This window comes from Camelus dromedarius, chromosome 3, assembly GCF_036321535.1.
Source record: "Camelus dromedarius isolate mCamDro1 chromosome 3, mCamDro1.pat, whole genome shotgun sequence".
In the NCBI taxonomy this organism is placed as follows: domain Eukaryota; kingdom Metazoa; phylum Chordata; class Mammalia; order Artiodactyla; family Camelidae; genus Camelus; species Camelus dromedarius.
The window spans coordinates 111444208-111464818 of record NC_087438.1 but is presented as its reverse complement, the minus strand read 5'-3'; the positions used below and the strand labels follow the sequence as shown (position 1 = coordinate 111464818).

At 47.5% G+C, this 20611-nt stretch overlaps 1 protein-coding gene across 3 annotated transcripts in view; it reads right to left on the bottom strand.

Moving 5' to 3' along the window:
• CYFIP2 (cytoplasmic FMR1 interacting protein 2) overlaps positions 1-20611 on the bottom strand; it is a 108357-nt gene that overhangs the window by 22533 nt on the left and 65213 nt on the right. For all 3 annotated transcript variants that reach the window (XM_031449411.2, XM_064484491.1, XM_064484490.1), the window contains exons 24-26: positions 11237-11380; positions 9618-9708; positions 8703-8833 (exon numbers count right to left, since the gene is read on the bottom strand). In XM_031449411.2, coding sequence (XP_031305271.1) covers positions 8703-8833; positions 9618-9708; positions 11237-11380 — 366 coding nt within the window. The remainder of the gene's footprint in view (positions 1-8702; positions 8834-9617; positions 9709-11236; positions 11381-20611) is intronic.

The following is a 20611-nucleotide window of genomic DNA, read 5'->3' as shown; positions in this document are numbered from 1 at the left end:
CAGGAGCAGGGGCAAGCTCACATGAGGCACATTCCATCTGCTCCTGCTCCGTGGGCCCCTCACTTCCAGGAGGACCTCCGTAGCCCCGGCTGAATAAACCAGTAATTCAATCTTAATCTGATTCTGTGTGTGTGTGTGGTCTTCTCCCTCCCTTGAATAATGCCACATATGACTAAGTCTCACCTCCACCCCTTCCCCTACCCCCTAAACTGTCAAGGGGAAAATGAATTATTATTTGGATAGGATCAAGTCTGGTCAACTGGGAGAGATCTACAGCCAAAACACTGACCTAGAAAGTAGATTTTCCTTCCCTCCAAGTGCGTGTCAGTGTCTTCCAAGGTCGGCGTTTTCCAAAAAGTGGAATTTGAGGTACAGGGCAATGGAATTTTGTAATAGTGAGTCACCTTGAGTATGTATTTCCATTTTCAGTTTCCTATTCATCTTTCTGACAACTTTAATCAGAAAGTCTCCATGTGGAGCCAGCAGTCTTAGGACTCCTCTAACTTTTGCTAATCTCCGTTTTTAACAGAGAGAGAGACAGTGGGTGCTGAGGTTACAAAAACAACCCTCTCCTGGGAAGTCTTTCCCATTTCCCACCCTTTCCACTGTGTTCCACACATCAGGGCTTGTTCAGTGCCACTTTTCACTCAGTTGTAGTGGATCCTGTAGTGAAGAACTGATTCTTCTCAAACTCTTCCAAAAGACTGAAAAGGAGGGAATACTCCCAAACACATTCTATGAACCCACCATCACCCTGATACCAAAACCAGACAAAGATACTACCAAAAAAGAAAATTACAGACCAATATCACTGATGAACACAGAAGCAAAAATCCTCAACAAAATATTAGCAAACAGAATCTAACAACACATAAAAAAGATCATACACCATGATCAAGATGGATTCATCCCAGGGACACAAGGATGGTTCAGCATATGCAAATCAGCGTGATATACACCACATCTACAAGAGAAAGGGCAAAAATCACATGATCACCTCAATAGATGCAGAAAAAGCATTTGATAAAATTCAACATCCATTTATGACAAAAACTCTCACCAAAGTGGGTATAAAGGGAACATATCTCAACATAATAAAAGCTACTTATGACAAACCTACAGCCAGTGTAGTACTCAACGGTGAAAAACTCAAAAGCTTCCCACTAAAATCTGGGACAAGACAAGGATGCCCACTGTCACCACTCCTATTCAACATAGTTTTAGAAGTCCACAGCCATCAGGCAAGAAAAAGAAATAAAATGGGTCCAAATTGGAAAAGAAGAGGTAAAATTGTCACTATACGCAGATGATATGATACTATATATAGAAAACCCTAAAAGCTCCACACAAAAACTACTAGAGCTGATTAAAGAATTTGGCAAGGTAGCAGGTTACAAGATTAACAGAAATTAGTTCTATTTCTTTACACTAACAATGAAATATCAGGAAAAGAAAGTAAAGAAACAATCCCTTTTAAAATTGAATCCAAAACAGTAAAACACTTAGGAATAAATCTGACCAAGGAGGTGAAAGACTTGCACACACAGAACTACAAAACACTGACTGAGGAAATTAAAGAAGACTTAAAGAAATGGAAAGATATCCCATATTCTTGGATTGGAAGAATCAATATTGTTAAAATGGCCTTACTATGCAAGGCAATCTACAGATTTAATGTGATCCCCATCAAATTACCCATGACACTTTTCATAGAACTAGAACAAATAACCCGAAAATCTATATAGAATCACAAAACCCCAGAATTGCCAAAGCAATACTGAAGAAAAAGAACAAAGCTGGAGGAATAACCCTTCCAGACTTCAGACAATACTACAGAGCTACAGTAATCACAACAGTGTGGTATTGGCATAAAAACAGACAAATGGATCAATGGAATAGAATAGAGAGCCCAGAAATAAACCCACAGACCTACAGTCAATTAATCTTTGACAAAGGAGGCAAGAATATACAATGGAGAATAGACAGTCTCTTCAGCAAGTGATGTTGGGAAAAACTGGACAGCCTCATGTAAATCAGTGAAGTTAGAACATTCCCTCACTCCATACACAAAAATAAACTCAAAATGGCTTAAAGTCTTAAATATAAGACAAGACATGAAGAAAACATAGGCAAAACATTCTCTAACATAAGTCTTAGCAATGTTCTCCTAGGGCAGTCTATCCAGGCAATAGAAATAAAAGCAAAAATAAACAAATGGGATCTAATTAAACTTATAAGCTTTTGCACAGCAAAGGAAACCATAAGCAAAACAAAAAGACAACCTATGGAATGGGAGAAAATATTTGCAAATGATGCGACTGACAAAGGTTTAATTTCCAGAATATATAAACAGCTCATACAACTTAATAACAAAAAACAAACAACCCAATCCAAAAATGGGCAGAAGACCTAAACAAGCAATTCTCCAATGAAAACATACAAATGGCCAATAGGCATAGGAAAAAATGCTCAAATTGCTAATTATCAGAGAAATGCAAATTAAAACTGCAATGAGGTATCACCTCACACCACTCAGAGTGGCCATCATTAAAAAGTCCATGAACAATAAATGCTGTAGAGGGTGTGGAGAAAAGGGAATCGTCCCACACTGCTGGTGGGAATGTAGTTTGGTGCAGCCATTATGGAAAACATCATGGAGATTCCTCAAAAAACTAAAAATAGACTTACCATATGATCCAGCATTCCACTCCTGGGTATATATCTGAAGGGAACTCCAATTTGAAAACATTCATGCACCCCAATGTTCATAGCAGTGCTATATACAATAGCCAAGACATGGAAACAACTTAAATGTCTATCGACAGATGACTAGATAAAGAAGTCGTGGTCTATTTATACAATGGAATACTACTCATCCATAAAAAAGAATAAAATAATGCCATGCAGCAACATGGATAGACCTAGAGATTGTCATTCTAAGTGAAGTAAGCCAGAAAGAGAAAGAAAAATACTATATCACTCATATGTGGAATCTAAAAAAAAAAGAAAAGAAAAAGGACACTATGAACTCATCCACAAAACAGACTCGCAGATATAGTAAACAATTTATGGTTACTAGGGGAAGGGGGTGGGAAGGGATAAATTTGGGAGTTTGAGACTTGCAAATGTTAACCACTGTATATAAAAATAGGCAGAAAACAAATTTCTTCTGTATAGCACAGGGAACTATATTTAATATCTTGTATTAACCTTTAATGAAAACGTATATGAAAATGAATATATGTATGTATATGCATGACTGGGACACTGTGCTGTACACCAGAAATTGACACACTGTAACTGACTATACTTCAATTAAAAAAAAAAAAAAAAGCCAACAGAGAAATCAGTACAGCTCAGCGAAGCAGCCAGCTCTCTGGCGCCGAGTAAGTGAACCATTGGGATCTTGGGTTCTCGTCTCAATTCCTGCACTAGTTGTAGCTCTGAGAAAATCATCTCTTCCTTCAAGCCTCAGTTTCCCATCTGCAAGATGTGGGATTGCAGCAGATCAGTGGTTCTCAACAGGTGGAAGTTCTGTCCTGCAAAGGAGTATCAGGCAGCATCTGGAGACATTTGTGGCTGTTAACAATTGGGAGGTGCTGCTGCCCTGGAGGGGGAGAGCCCACACACAGATGCTGCACAATATCCTGCAGTGCATGGACAGGCCTCAACAACCGGGAGTCTCTGACCCAAAGTGTCCATGGTGCCGAGGTCCAGGCACTGGCCCTGGGCAGCCTCCAACAGCTCTCCTGGATCTGACCTGCCCTAGATTCTGTGAGTTTGGGCCTGAACTCTCCTCACCTCCTGCAAAGGTAAGTAACGCTCTCATGACCAGCCAGTATGACTATGGCTCACTCAACTATAAGGAGGAAGAAATAAATCAACAGCAGGGCCAAAGGCAGGGAACACTCCCAAGTGCTGGGCAGGAGGCCCTGCAGCGAAAGGCAGACAGAAGGGCTGTCTCTTTGGCAAGCACTAAGGCCCTCCCTCGCTCACTTGAATGAGCAGGGCCCTCTCCTGGTGTGTGTGGGCATAACAAACAATGTGCAGGAGAGGAGAGAGGAGGAGAGGAGGGGAGAAAACTACACAAAATTTGAACAAAAACTTGGTGATTGTGGAATTTTTCCTTTATGATTTCTCAAGGTAAAAAGTACTAGACAGAATAATAGTTGTTAATGACAGAAGTTCTTTTGAAAACACCAAAGATTTATAAATAGATACCTAACAAATGGTGGCCCATTTCAGATTTGATTCAACAAGCATTTTTAATAAGAGTCTACCACTGCCAGCACTGTGCGGACACTTGATAAATGAAAGACACAGCACCACCACCGCAGAGCGGGGAGGACGAGGGCTTTTCAATCAGTGACACTGGAACAACTTGGATAGAAATAAAATTGGATTTCTGCCTCCCACTCACCACAAACATCAATCCAGGCAAATAATAACAGACTTCAAGGTCTGGTTAACGCCTGGAAAGGCTAGACCCTAAGAACTTTTAGAAAATAACATCTTCATGACTTAAAGAGTCGGATAAAAATTGCTTACATGGGTCACAGGAGCATCAACCATACAGAAAAGAAAAAAAACCTTAAGAACTTCTGCTCATTAGAAAACATACCCCAGAAATGTATCTATATGTATCCACAATACATACATTAATAAGGAAAAGATAACTAGAAATCAATAAGGAAAAAATAACTCAGTTAATAAAACAGGCAAAAACATCGAACAACGTTTCACAGGAGAGGCTGCCCAAATGGCATTACCATATGGAAGGAGGCCCACCATCATTAGCCATCAGGGAAATCAAAACCGTAATGAGGTATCACAACACATCCACCAGAATGGCTATGATTGAAAAGACAGGCAAATCCAACTGTTCATGAGGACGTGAACAAATTAAAACTCTCATGCATTGCTGAACAGGAGTATGTATGTCGGTACAACCACCTTGTAAAAATGCTTGGCAGGATCTACTGAAGCTAAACATGTCTACACATCGATCCAGCCTTTCCACTACTAGGTATTTACCCACCAAAAATGAGAGCATACATCCACCATTATATCTTTACTCGTAACGGTATCAAACTGTAAACAATCCAAACTCCAATCCACAGCAAAATGGGCAATTCACATAGTCTGTACAGTGAGAATCCTGCATATTCCATACACAGTTGACCTTTGAACAACACGGGGTTTGAACTGTGCAAGTCCCCTTACTCACGGATATTTTCCAGTAGTAAATCTTACAGTACTACAAGATCTGCAGTTGGGTGAAATTGCAGATTGGAACTGTGGGTGTGGGAGGATGGATTTGGAGGGCCCACTGTAAAGTTACACACAGACTTTCAGTTGTACAGAGTGTGGGCACCTCTAACCCCTATGTTGTTCAAGGATAAACTGTGTTACTGTATGTCTGTTAGACCTTCATTAAAAACACTGAGCAAATAGTCCACCCCACAGGTGTATGGCCTTCTGTACTGATACTGCAGCCTTAATTTTTCATAAGCACCCAACTTAAAGAAGAAACTCTATCTTTGTCCAAGTGATCAATCTACTCAATTTGTATTCCCTCCACTTACAAATTTAATGATACATTAATAATCTCTGTTAAAAAAAAAAAGATAAGCCACAGAATAAGAGAAGGTGTCTGTAGCACGTATACCAATAAGGAACCTACAACTGGAAAAACTCTGCAGATCTATTAGAAAAAGACAACACAAGAGACAAGACCTCTCATTTCCTACTTTTCAGTATCCTTCCAGTTTTCTGAAACCATAATGTACTATTTGCGTTCTTTAAATTAACTTTTAGTTCAATGATAATACATGAATATATTTTCCTTGTAAAAAAAAATTAGACATTCCAGAGAAGGCAAAGTCCCTGATGACCTCTGATCCTGGCTCTTGGAACTAGAGGTAACCAGAGAAAATCACTGAGCTACTTGGTATGCTTTTTCCTAGCTTTTTCTTCAATAGAGTTATTTTGCTTGTTTATTTCATTTGTGTGCCATCATAAGGTGTGTCTTGTCTTGAAACTCACTTTTTTTTCACTCAATATTATGTCTTTCACCATTTCCTGTGTTGTATGCACAAAGCCACCTTCACACTTTATTCAACTGTCTCACGGTCCTCTACAGGATGGACGTTCCCGTTTAAATCACCCTTCCTCCTCTATGGATGAACATTAAGGTGAGCGCCTTCCCCCCTCCCTCCCTTCTTTCCTCCCTCTTCCTTTCATTTTTTGTTATTAGTGCTCCTATTTAATAAGAACAATCGATGTATTATTTAAAAATTTGTTTACTTCCAGCTCCATAAACTAAAAAGCTCCAAAAAAGCTCATGCCTCATTCTAACCTCAGAAAGCACTGTCTCAGCTTGGGGATTTCCCCAGCTGTCGAGGTAGAAAGCAGAGCGCACAGCTTTGGGGAGCCCTGATTCTTGCTATGTCCCCTTCCCGCCCCTATTCCCCCAAAGACTGAGGTTAGTCCTGGAAACCTACGCTTTTGTTCTTCCACCTTGCTGCTGATGTGCTGTGTGACCTCAGGCGAGTTATGCCCTCTCTGATTCTCCATTTCCTCACTTATGCATAGAGAGGGTTGGGATATACATACTGCTGTGGTCTCTCTCAGTTCTGAAGGGCTATGATGCTAAGGGTCCTGTTGTCCTCAGTAATATATGCAACTGACCGCCCAGGCAGGGATGCCTGAGACAAAACTTTCCCTTCCTTGAAGCCCCATTTGTACCCCCACCCATAGTCTGCCTCTTGGGGTCTGTACAGGGGAAGCTGAATTGAGGCTGCTCATGAAAGGAGGTGCTGACCAGAGACACTAGGAACTGAGGCCTCAGGGACCCGCCCTCCCCCACTTCCACATCTCCTGTGCAGTGTCTGCTACGTATCCTATCCCTGTGACTTCTGACGGCTAAGTTGCCATAGCAACCAGGTCCGCTGACCCATGTTAAAACCCTGTTACCACAGAGAAGAACACTTAGCTGTCTCCAGAGTCCATTTAAGGGGAAACAGAGAGGCTATTACTCCCTACAGACTGTGCGTCAGAGATCCTCGGGTGGGAAGGGTCTGAGAGGGCAGCTGGTCCAAATCTCTGGTCGTAGAGATGGGGACCCCAAGGTGTGGACTGAGCCAGCTCACTCCAGGTCACAGCAAGGCAGGAAGCCTCTCGGACTTAACGATGATTTCTTGCTCTTACTGCTTCCTTCTTATCTCTCTCTGTCATTGTCTTACCTCCTCCCAAGTTCCTTCCCTTCCCTGCCCCACTCCCTGTGCCTCCTGCCTCGAAGATGACCCCGGGACTGGACAACTGCAAACAACCTTGTCCTTTGCTCATCCTCAAGCTGGTTCTTCTCCCAACAGCCAAAAGGCCACTAAAAAGTAAATCAACCCCTCCAGCCCCCATCTCCCAGCACCCTAAGGCTTTCTCCGAGTCCCATGTGGCCCGGGACTTGCAGCCACCTGCCTCTCCCAGCTCAGCCCTCACCTTGGCTACTTTGCCTCTTCACTCCAGCTCTCTCTAGGGCTCTCTCTTAAAGACATCAAGCTCCATCCTTTCCAAAAAACCGCACAGCCTTCCCGCACCCGACTCTCCATCTATTCCGTTTCCCTGTTTATTTTTTCACAAGTGCCACGATCTGCATTCACATCTCCGGTCGTCTACTTCGTCAGTCGTCTCCCTCTCCAGAATAAAAATGGTAATAATTCGTCTCTCTTATTCATGGCCACCTATCCACCACTTAGCACCGCACCTGCAAGGAGCAGGCTCTCAATACCCTTTTGCAGAACGTGTGTGTGGACAGACGAAGGCAGGGATGGACGCGGAAGGACATGCCTGCTGCGTCCTGAAGAGGATAATGAAACACCCCTCTCCCTCCCTTCCACTGCTCCCCCTGGACCAGTTACCCCACGCCTGTAGCGCTGGCCCGCCTGTGGATGCCGCACGGGACCCGAGCAGACACAAAGCCCAAAGGGCGTGGGGAACGCAGCCTCTGTGAGTAAGCCACGGGGGCCGACAAACAGACCAACTGCCGAGGGGAGAGAGAGCACGCTGGTTCTGTGTGGTCCCAAGAGGCGGGAGTACGCAGACTCTTGCTTTAACCCGTTATGGTAACTCCGACCAATTATTTAGTTCTTACTGTATGCACTTTACATGCGTTATCTCCTTTGAGGCTTTAACTTCCCAGCGGGGTAGAACCGCCGTCTCCCATCACAACAAACGAAGATAACTCTCCGTGCCCTTCCCTTGGCCTAGCACAGCTCTCCCGGGTTCTCCACCAGGCGAATTCCTGGCCATTCTCCAGGTCACCTCCTCAGGGAAGTCCTCCCTCACCCGCAAGACCACACGAGGGGGGCCGGCTACCGCTGCAGCCTCAGCGCAGTGCCTGGCCTATGGCAGCCCGGAGTTGTTACATGTTTAATGGGCGAATGGAAAACTCAGACTCCAACGGGCTAGCCTAGCGGAGGTGGGGCTGGGGTGGAACCAGGTCAGTGTGACTCAGGGCCTGCTTCCTCCCGTGGCGGGACGACCGGAGCTGTCTGAAATGCAAGGCAGAGGAGCGCGTGCCCGCCATGGACGCGCACGGAGCCAAGCTGCGGGGCCCCGGCGCAGGGTGCGCTCGAGCTGCCCGGGGCATCGGTGGGGGTGGGGGTCCCTTCCAGCCCGGGGACGCGCCGAACCCTTGGACTCACCAGAGCTTGCTCGATAAGCAGGCAGAACAGGATGGCGTTGCCCACCTCCCGCAGGCTCTGGAACACGTCGGTTTTGAGCTCCGCATACTCGATGATGTCCTTCAGCTGGTGGTGGAAGAACTCCAGGATCCCTGGGAGATGAAGGGGGAGGGTCGGCGGGAAGTTCCTGCCAAGCACTGTGTCTGCAGTATCTCATTTACCACTCTTAACAATACAGCCAACGACTATTATCCCCATTTTCAGATGAGGCTCAGAGAGGGTAAGTGGCATGCCCACAGTCACCCAGCTGAGGGGGGGGGGGCAAGAATGAAAACCAGAGCTTTCGACTTTCCTTCTCTAACTCACACTGCCCCAGCCGCTGACATCTTGGTATTTAGGAAAAACAGCTGCTGTCAATCTCCTAATCTCCACCTTTCCCTCCTCCCCAGGCCCCTAGTTCAGCCCAGGTGCCTTCACTTTTACAGAAGGAAAGTACTATTTCTCCGCCTAGAGCTGAGCGGCAAAAACTCCTGTTCCCTGACTCACCTACGAAATGCCCCTTTACCTCCTCCAAACAGGCAAACGGAGGAAGGAAGGGCAGAGGGGCCGAGCTAAGGAAGACCTTTAGGAGCACACCTCGCCGTGCAGGACTTAGACGTCCTCACGTCTGCCGTCCTTTTGCAGCTTCCCAGCAGTGCTGCGAGGCAGGCCCGGCGGGCATCATTTACTCTCACTGATGGGAGGCGACACTGCTGCTCAGAGGGTTTAAAAATGGTTCAAGGTGCTCTGGCTAGTGGCAGAGGAAGGAGGCAAAGCCAGCACTCTGCCAGTTCGCTGCCGTGGGAGAGAAGCGGACACCCCGAGGGAGATGGCCAGAACCCACTTCCGCCGTGGGATGGGTCTCGATTATCTTCCTGTCACCACACCATCACCAACCTGGGGAGCCGTACTCATGTCGGGGCAGGCGGCATATCTTGGGCATGACTTCGATCAGTGTTTTTACGTACTGGAGGATGGTGCCTTGGAGCTGACAAAAGAGCACAAGAAGTGGGAAATAATCCATCACCTCTCAGGGCTGAACACTGGGCTATTAGGGTGTGCGGGCTTCTGTTGAGACCTGTGGGTAAATGCTATGGACCGAATGTGTTCCCCTCAAATTCCTGTGGTGAAACCCTAACCCCCAAGGTGATGGTATTTGGAGATGGGGCCTTTGGGAAGTAACTGGGTCACAAGGGTGGCGCCGCCACCATGGGATTAATGCCCTTATATGAAGAGATGAGAGAGACGACCTCCGTCTCTGCCACGTGAGGGTGCGGTGAGAAGGCAGCTGTCTATGAGGCAGGAGGAGGGGCCGCACTTGCTGGCACCCTGATCTTGGACTTGCAGCCTCCAGAACTGAGAGCAATACACCTCTGTTGTTTAAGCTGCCCAGTCCATGGTATATTTGTTACCACAGCCCGAGCTGCCTAAGACAGTAAGGCACTGCTCCCGGAGAGGACAAGCAGGCTATCTCCTAAAGGCGGGGGCAGCCACATTGCCCTTTATAAGGGAACACGGGCTCTCTCTGAAAGACAGAAAAAGGAGCTGTCTCATTACTCCCTTGGGCTTACAGACTTGAAAGAAGGCAGTTTCTAGGCATGGGGTCCTTCCTGGGGTTGGGGTACTTACATGATACCCAGAATAAGAGCTAAAATGAAATGAGGCCACGGAGTGGTGGAGTCTGAGACACATTATCTAATATAAGCATGAAAAATACATGGCACCCCCAACCCTCCTGTGTCCCCAGCAGACGTCTTTAATCAACTACCACATTTTCCTGTGTAACTCTAGATTTAGCTTCACAACCTATAACCACCCCTGGTTCTACACAGCTGCTGCGAGAAGGCTAGAGTTAGCAGGTGAATCCTGTTTGCTGTTCCTGACACGGTTATGCATTACTTTATTTCTCTTCTGTCATCTCCAATTTCAAGAAAGTCCTGTTTCAGCCTTGCTGCAGCAGTGTCCTGGGGAATTAGATGAAGGTTCAGGTGACCTTTCTTGGGGTGGATACAGAATGGTGGCAAAGGGATACAGAATTCCGTCGGGGCCAGTGGAGTGTTGGGAGCAGCAGTCAGCAGGAAACCCCAAGGGGAAGGAGCACAGTGATCAGAGATCTCCACCCGGGGGCCTGAGGGGAGGGACGGCAGCACGTGTGTCATGGATTTATCATGCTCAAATCAGATAATGCAGCACGCGGTGGGGGAGGTGTATGAGCAGTCATGCCTAGGCCTTAAAGTCAAGATCAAGATTGCTGAGTGCAGTCAGCAAGTAAAAAGAGTGAGCTCGGGGTCAGAAAATGAGAGGCAAAGCCACAGGTCAGAGGTGGACTGAAATGTTACAGAGCTATGGGTGAGAGGAATCAAGGGACAAGGGCAGACGATTCCCTGGGTGACTCCTACGGACAGAGATGAAGAGACTGGGACTTGACTTTCCAGGCCAGGGAAAAAGTGACAGCAGGCCTCATTCGTCTCAACCCCACTGCGCCCATCCCAGGCCTCCTCACGGCCCTTCCTTACCAAGCTCTTGACGATCTTCAGCAGTTCCTCCATGACCACAGCGATGCCCTGGTAACCCAGGAGCCTGCAGATGGTCTTGAAGTGAGGGGGGCCCACGAAGTTCCTGTAGGAGCTGTAGATGTGGCTGTAGGCAATGTTCAGAGGCTGGAAAGCACGGAATGTGGTGGAGTCAGTGGTGGAGTACTGAGTGGACACAGTCGTGACTCCTGGAAGGCGGCGTTTCACTGATACAAGGGATGGAAACCTGAGGACACTCGTGCGCTCTCACTGAGGACCCCTGTGAGTACGTCTTGCAAGATGCTAATAGAGAGTGGTGGTCAGTGACCACAGCACGGAGCAGAGGTGAGGCAGCGGCTCCCTAACACAGGAGAAGAAAGGGCTTCCAGGCAAATGCCTTCTTGATAGAACTCATGCCACTCACAAACCAGGACTTGCACAAACTGAGCCATGGGGATGGGGTACAACAGATGATTTTCTTTCTCCAGAGGCATCTGCACTACTAGGAACTGGCTGCAAGAACTGTGTGAAAACTCAATCGCTGGTTCAGCGTTGCCTTCTCTCTTCCACATCCAGGTGCCTCCATCCATCATGGGTAGAGGAGGGGGTCGTGGGAACCAAGGGGCCCGGGAGGCAGGAGACCTCTGCTGAGGGCATGGGAAAGTCACCTAGCCTCTTTGAGCCTCAGTGTCTTCATCTATGAAATGAGGTGGCTAGATTAAATCAGTGGTTTTGTGGCTTTTCAAGTAGCCATTAAAAAAAAAAAAAAGATGCCATGGGAACAAGTACGTGAGACAGATAAAAGCAGAGCTGCTCTGACTGGGAGCTGGTTGGGAGCCCAGAGCCCTGGTCACTGAAGGGCCACCTCCGTTGTCCTCTGGACCCCATGAGACACCTTTGCTGAATTAGTGAGATCTCTTTAAGATCTTTCTGTCTGAAAATATATGACCAAAATGTAGGGCTCTGATTTGGTCTCCCTTAGCTGGTGAGACTATAAAGTGATGACTGACGTTCTGAGATGCTGCCTCTTACGGAGCACCTCATGCCAGACTTCATGAAGCCCTTCATTTAATCCAGTGTATGTGATATAATACAATTCCTGGCCCTATTTCACAGATGGGGAAACTGAGGCTAAGGGTGGTAAGTAGCTTGCTCAAGGTCACACAATTCATAGGTAACTGAGCCCTGATCTGAACCCAGGCAGGTGTGATTCGAAAGCCCGTGTTCTTAACCTCTGCCTATAATGATGAACTTTGGAGGGTGAATTCTTACATAAACATACCCATTAAAAAAAAAACAACAAACCTTCACTCCTAACCTGAGTCCTAAGTACAGTTTTCCTACCTAGAATTGTAGCAGTCCCGTACACAGATCACGCAAATATGGACGGACCACATCTCATATTCTATTAGCCGACATTCTCTATTGGTTGGCTAATGAGAAATCCTACTATATTAAATCGGAACTGTAATGATGCTTTTGGAGTTCTGCAAGAGTCTCGACTCTCTGGAGCCACCGAGGGAAGATTTAATTATTTTCAGTCTGGGTTTTGCATTAAGTATGTTTTACTATATATGGATTATTCACAACTTTCCAAAACAGCATCACAATTACACTGCCCTCTAACAATGAGGATATGTGAAGAACACAATTAGAGGTCCCACTAATAACAAGGATGCGTGAGGAATGAGGACACCCACTCCCCCTGCAGGTGAATAATGGTTCTCCCGGTAAGATAATGCCTATTTATGGGGAGGCTAGGGGTGTGGGATAGAGCAGCGCTCTGCACTCAACGCTGGTGTGCTGTCACCGTAAAACTCTGCCTGAGCCTGGGGGGGGGGGGGCATCTTTCAGGTAGTTACTAAAGATTTCTAAATGGTGTGGGGCAGGAATGGTTTATGCAGGGACGGAAAACAGAACCGATGAGACGCATGCTGTTCGCTGGCGTTGACCGTCAGCAAATCCCGGAGGATGTGAACTGCTGAGTCTGACTGAGTCAGCCGTGGGCCAGGCCATATGATTTCCTGCGTGTGGCGCAAACCCTCTTAGTGCTTCTGTGACAGGCCGCCCTGTCGAGAAGGGCTGGGAGCAGGGAGAGGTGAGTGAGGCACTAGGGCACAGATGCCAGGGGGCGCTCCCTCTCCCAAGTGCACCCGAGTTCTGGCCCTGTAATCAAAGTCCCGCTCTGGGGTCTGTTTCCTCTCCAGGGATGAGGGGTATAAAATATCAACAAACCATGGCTTACCTCTGGTATGGGAAGGAGAGTGACTAGAAAGGGGCATGGGAAAACCTTTGAGATGATGGAAATGCCCTATATGTTGACTGGATTCTTCTCTACACATGCGTACGTTTGTCAAAACTCATGAAAGCATATGTACACTTATGACCTGTACATGCTGTGGACTGAATGGTTGTGTCCCTCCAAAATCCATACGTTGAAATCCTAAGCCCCATTGTGATGGTATTAGGAGGTGCCACCCTCGGGAGGTAACTAAGTCATGAGGGTGGGGTCCTCGTCAGTGGGATGAGTGCCCTTGCAGGAAGACACACAAGATCCCTCTCTCTCTTCCCCATCACGTGGGATGCAGTGGGAACAAGGCTGTCTGCAAACCAAGAAGTGGGCTCTCATCAGTCACTGGATCTGCTGGCACCTTGATCCTGGACTTTCCAGCCCCTAGAACTGTGAGAAATCAAGGCTATTTAAGCCACTCAGTCTGCGGCATTCTTCTCACAGCAGCCTGAAGCTAAGACAGTATCTTTTATCGCTTACGATTATACCTCAACACAAAAATAAATTAAAAAGCCCACTGGGCTGTGTCATAGCCTAATTTGACCCAACATTTGTTTTCAAAGATTCAAAAACGAAAACAAGAATTGAGTTCCTTCCCAAAGAGGGCTGCCGCTCGAGGCCGCACAGGCGGGAGGGCATGATGACTGGGCTCTGTCCCCGGCCCTGAGGGGCACCTCACGGACTCATCCCCCAGGCAAGCAACCTCCCCACTCCTCACCCACCCCAGGCACTCAGGGCCTCTCCTCTGAACCCAGCAAAGCTCTGAGCATCTTCAGTCTTTTTTCAAATATCCTATGAAAGGAATTTTCGAGCAACAGGGAGGTTTCAAATGGATATCCCTGGAGGGGACAAAAAGCCACCAGCGAGGTTTTCTTCCCTCTGTGATTCTCTGATTTCATTTCTGGCTTTGTCTGCGCCCAGAGGTTTTTTTCTTTCTTTCTTTTTTACTGGGGTGGGCACACCTAAGTTCAAATTCCAGTTCCATAAATTTATTAGTTAGCTAATCTTGAGCAAATTACTTAAACTCAGTTAGCGTTGGCTTTCCCTAATTCAAGGTAATAATACCGCTCCAGCAGGGTTGTTGGAGGTTCAAATGAGATAACATACGTAAAGCACTTAGCATGGTGCCTGGCACACTGGACGTACTCACTGAAATAATAAATAATAAAGAACTCATATTAACTTTGTTTTGGTAATTGGGAAGGTAAAGAATAAGTAACTACAGCTTCCCAGTCAAACTTCCTCCAGCAGCTTTGGCTGTAGTCATGAGTCTTTGAATGGGGGGGGGGGGGGGACAAACACCTGTGGGGTGCTATGTTATATAACACAGTGTATGTCCTACGTGGGGATGTGACAGAGGGCACACCTGAGATCGGCTGATGGAACACATCAAAAAATGCAGATGGTGCTCAATATTTAGAAGATTATAAAAATGGGAGCTGTCCAACAGTGGACTGCGCTGGGGAGAGACTGAGAAACACGACACAAGTTGTTGGAAGGCTGCGCTATCTGGGGCAGAGGGCTGGGATAGATGTGTTATGAACTCCCCTCCAAGATACAATTTCCAGGACAGTCCTCCAGACGGGCACCCTTCCTAGCAGTCTTCCTTCTTAACCCTCACTCCCGCCCAGGGAGCTTCTAATACAAGTTTCCCTTAGCATTTCCTGGCAAGCACAAATAAAAATATATCTGGGTAGATGGAAACTGTTTAGCAGCCCCCCTCCCCTGCCTCCCTAGTGCTAGGCAGTGAGGAGCAGTTTTGGAATTGTTTCCCACACACAAGGGCTTTAAAATACCCCCCCTACTCAATGCACACTGGAGGCCTCTTGTTAGCATTCCTACACCAGTCTTGGAGTCTGGTTTACACCAGACAGACATTCAGGCCTCAGCTGACGGCCCAAGCTCAGGAAGGGCCGGCATGGAAACAGCAGAATTCAAATCCTCCTAAGTGCGCAAGCGCCCCTCGCTACCCCCCCCCCCCACCCCGCCCCAGAACACAGCCATGCAGGAGGAGTGGCACACACATGCTGGCAGGGACATGCACGCACACCCCCGCAGGGCACCCGCACACCCCCGCAGGGCACCCGTCTGACCTGCTGGCTCAGTAGGAGGCTGGGCCCTATTGAGAAAATGTGGGAATATGGGAGCCGGGGTATTTTCTGAGGTTTGGCAAAGAAAAACAGGAATGCGACATGACTTGAGACACTGGAAGCTTGCTACAGATCTCCCACACTGAACCAGTCCTGCTAACTGACTCTGGTTACGATCAACGCCTGCCCTTAGGAACTAATTATGTACCCTGTTTGGGACGCCTCACTTAAAATCAAGCTTGGTGAAACCCATCCTGCACAAAATAGATACCTTTATGAGATCTCAAGAAATGATTCTCATTCAGAAATCTGGAGCCATATTATTAATTTGTGACATAGATACAGATACACCTTTTTTTTTTTTTTTTTTTAAAAAGGTAAAACAGTGTTTTAAGTGGAGAAAAGAAAGTTGAACTTGATCTTTCAGATCCTGGGCACTATAATATTAACTGTAAATTGACTTTTTTAAAAAATTGTGGTTAAAATACACATTCACCCATAGATGCTACCATTGTAACCATTTTAAAGTGTTGTAAATGGACTTTTAGTCATAAGGCCTCCATCTCTCACCAGACGGTAAACAAGACCAGCCACTCCAAACACAGAGGTCTGTTTATTTGGCAGGCTGAATTTGCAAGCAATTTGCATCTCTCCTTTCTGGAATCACCATTGCTGGTTTCAGAGATCCCAAGAGGAATTAAAACTGTTTCTAATTTTCTGTTTTACTGACAATTTCTCTAACGTTCCTCGAGCAACTGGAATACCATCGGCCCACCAACACAAACACAGCTCTCTAATTCGGAGAGGGAGAGAACTGGGGCTCCAACTCTAAAACCACTGCAGGTTAACGAAGATGCGGGTACACGAATAAAACAGCAACATCGTCCTTGTCGGGAAGGCCACAGAGCAAGGTGGTGTAAAGAACTGATAAACCCTGGGTTACGGGTTCAACCCACTGCTATGTTGTGGGTAAAACTGATGACGCGCTACCTGTCCCCTCCTGATGTCTGGTGAGCTCTAGGGCGGGGTCTCCAACCTCAGGGTTCCTTCTTGGGCTTCTCAGCTCAGAGGCTGAAAGATCCAGGGGAGCTGCAGTAGAGACCTCAAAAAATGATGTGCCCCACTTTGTTGTCTCATGAGTAAAGTCCTTCAGAGAAGGCAAGAGGGAGAGCAGGGACCCAGCCCTCCTGTTCAGAGAGACCCTATCAACACTGCAGTACCTAGAGATGCTAGAATTTTTGTCACTTTTTAAATAATCTGCACCCATCTGATGACACAAGTGTATCACACTTCTCTGTTGATGAATGTTTCCCATAACAATTCCTTCGTAATTGCTTAGCTGTATTTGTTTCCTTGTCACTGTCACAAATGACCACAAACCTGGTGGCTTAAAACAACAGAAATTTACTCTCCTGGTTCTGGAGACCATCATCCACAATCAGTATCACTGGGCTGAAATCAGGGTCAGCGTGGCCACACTCCCTCCAGAGGCTCCAGGCAAGAATCTGTCCCTTGCCTCTTCCAGCTCGAGTGGCTGCCAGCATTCCCTGGGCTGTGGCTGCGTCTCTGCACCGTCACGTCCTCCTGCTGAGATCTGGCCTCACCTGTGTCCGTGTAGCCCTCCGCTGCCTCCCTCTTATAAGGACACCTGTGATGGCATTGGGGACCCAACCTGATAAACCAGGACAATCTGCCCATCTCAGGATCCTTCACTTACTCGCATCTGCAAAGCCCTTTTTCTGAACAAAGTCACATTTCCAGGTTCCAGGATTAGGGCCTGCTACCTCTAGGGGCCAGAAACTGCCTCCTCCAGCAGGTGAGGCAGGTACAATCACTCCCATTTACCACGGGAGAAATCTAAAGCCCAGATGAGGTGAGGTGAAGGGACTCGCCCTTAGTGAAATATACCGACATTCTGCCATAGCTACCAAATGCCAAATTAGCAAAATTCTTCTGGACTGGGGGATAAATAACACTGTGGAGCCTTGGAGTGTGCCACACAGATACAAGAGGGAGGGTGGTGGTGGCAGGAAGTCAGGTGGTGCCCAAGGCAGAGCCCCTGGTCAGGCCACTTGTGAGCCCGGCTGAGAGGTGCCCATCTGGCTGCAGCAAAGCACTGGGTCCTGGGCCCCAAGGACTGGGACTTAATGGGAGAGGCACCGTGAGAGACATGACGAATTTCCCCTGAGGTCAAACAAGGCTCACGCAGGGGCATCATCTAGCTACTGGCAACCCCTCCAAACCAAAGATCACACCAACAATCTCTAAAGGCCAAAACGTCATTGGGAAGTGACTGGTGTAACTTCAGGGATGATTTGTGCCACAATCTGTATCACTTAGACGGCAGTTTTATGGTAGACTGTCTGTAACTTACCTACAGAATCATACTTTTAAAATTTTGACTCATGTACTAATTTTGGTTACTGAAGCAGCTACAAAAGTTGGCATTTAGTATCACCCCTAACCCCGAGTGACAGAGCTCCTGGGCAGGAGTTCTTGGCCTCCAGACTCCGGAAGAGGAAACATTTATTCGCTGACCGGTTTCCTCCAAATGTATTTGACGTTCCCTCCGGTCCTGTCGGTGATCATCGGGTGGCTGGCTGTCCCCTCTGAGGTCTTTCAGTTTCTTGCCTGTTCCCATCACTTCGGAATCGACCAAACTGCATATTCCTGTCTCTACCCCTCAGTAGAAGTTAAGCAGGAGGCAAAGAGCTACTGGTGACCGCCGTTTGGTGAAGAACCAGCAGAGCAGAGTGCATCGAGGAAGCCAGCTGGGCGCCTGGACTCCAGGCCCCCAGGCCTCAGCGCAGGGCGCCGCTCTGCCACAGCCTCGCTTTGTGATTTGGGTCAAGCCAGTTAATCCCTCGGGGCCTCTGTGTCTCCCTTGGTACACGGTGATAAGAGGGCCTACGCCAGAGTTCCCCGTGGGTGAAACGCGAAAACACACGTAAAAGGCACCAAAATGCTCTCATTGGTATTTCTGAGTTGTATGAGCTTGAATGCTGCCTTTGAACTTTTTGATATTCTTTATGTACAAAGAGCATGTATGTTTTAAAAAATAAAGTGATTTGAAGGGGGAAAAAGGAAAGGAAGCGTTGTGCAGTGTGCAGTCCTTGTCCATCACAGCCTCTGGATGAAGCTACAACCAACTCAGAAAATGGCTCTGAGGAAACGGCCCACCAACCTTTTCTTCTTAATAATGACAGCTGCTGTCTCTAAGCCCGGCTCTGCAGCGGTGGGCTCATCTCACTGCTACAAGGACGCCAGCGGGCGGGTATTACTCACAGCTGCCTTTTCCAGGAGTTAACCAAGGCCTAGGAAGGTGAGAAAATTTGTCCAAGGCCCTGGAGGCGGGATTTGAACCCAGACTGGGGACTTTGGGGCCTGGGTGCCAATCAGCTTTGGGACCGAGGTATGCCCTCACACTGTCCCTTCACTGCCACCTTGAGGGAGGGTGTGGGGACCCCTAGTCTTGGCTGGTTTCCTGTGGCAGGGATTTATTTCCCGTGTAAACCATCCAGAGGCCGCCTCTGGATGCTCTGAGGTCCTCACAATTTGGATGCCCTGCAGGGTCCTCCCCGAAGGTGGAGAGGGTGAGCTTGGCTTGGATGTGATGTCCTCGGGCAAGTGTCCCCAGAGGTTCCATCCCAGCCACAGAGCTGCACGGGCTCCTCTGGGTGCTGCTGGTGAATGGTGACGGCCCTGGACTAGAGTCAGGGAGCCGGATTCCTCTCCTGGCTCTGCCACCCATCAGTCACCCGGCCTGAAGAAAGCTGTCCCTTCTCTTGGGATCTGTGAAGCAAGAGGAATTCACACTCTCCCAGTGTCTCAACTTCTCACTTAAAAAGTTCAATGTTAAAAGCAGCATCCAGGAACATTAAAAATAAATTTCTGTTCTTGGTGGCAAAGGCTTGAGTTCCATCTCATCACTCCACAGGCCCCCTAACGCTGATATTTTTATTCCCCTCAAAATAACTTTTGCAAAAGGCATCTGCAAACGACCACACTGGCCTCTCTGTGGAGAGGACACTTTTATGCTCGGCAGGGAGTTACCATTAGCACGTAAGACAGCAGGTTTTAGACGGACCCCTAGGAAGACAGAAGGCCACCAGAAGCACAGAGCAAGTGTCTAACTGGGGGACAGCAGGCACCCCGAGACTCCACGCCTCACAGAGACCCTTGGCCTGGGGAGGCTCTGTGACCCACCAGCAGCTCTTTATAACTTTTTGATTATCACTGATGTAAATCAAAAGGAAACCTTCATGGGTTCACTTGGATACTTTGGCCAAGAACCAAGAAGAAAAAAGATGATTTTTTAAAACACCTAATTTGTGTTTTATTATTGTGTTATAGAAACCGGGTCTAAATCCACCCGAGCGAGGGCTGCTGTAACAAATCACCACAAGCTTAGTGGCGTAAGAGGACAGAACTGCATTCCCTATTTCAGATGTGCTCTGTGATGTCCCCTCAACAGAATGGTGGTAACACATTCTTTCAAGGTTGAGGGGAACAGGAAGGGCTGGATTCTCAAGAGTCAGACATCCCTTTGTTGAAAGTGCAAAAGGGCGAGGAAGAAAGTCAGGACTCAGGAAGGAAAAGGAACTTTGGGGATCATCCAATCCCCGAAGAGTAAAGCTTCCGTTTCTTTCAACTCCAGTTGGCTGACAGGGAGGCGGCGTCTTGGGATGCTGTGTCAAGAAGGATTTCTGGGGCTGAGTTTCTGAGTCCAACTGGAAGGAGTGCTGTATCATTTTCCTAGGGTTGCCAGAACAAACTACACAAACATGCTGGCTTCAAACACTAGAAATCCAATCTCTCACAGTTCTGGAAGCCAGAAGCCTGAAACCGAGGTGCCAGCAGGGCTACGCTCCCTCCGAAGGCCACAAGGGCGGATCCTTGCATGTCCCAACTCCTGCTGGCTCCTGGCAGTCCTTGGCTTACAGCAGCACCACTCCAACCTCCGCCTCTGTCCTTGCATGGCTTCTACCCTCTGTATCT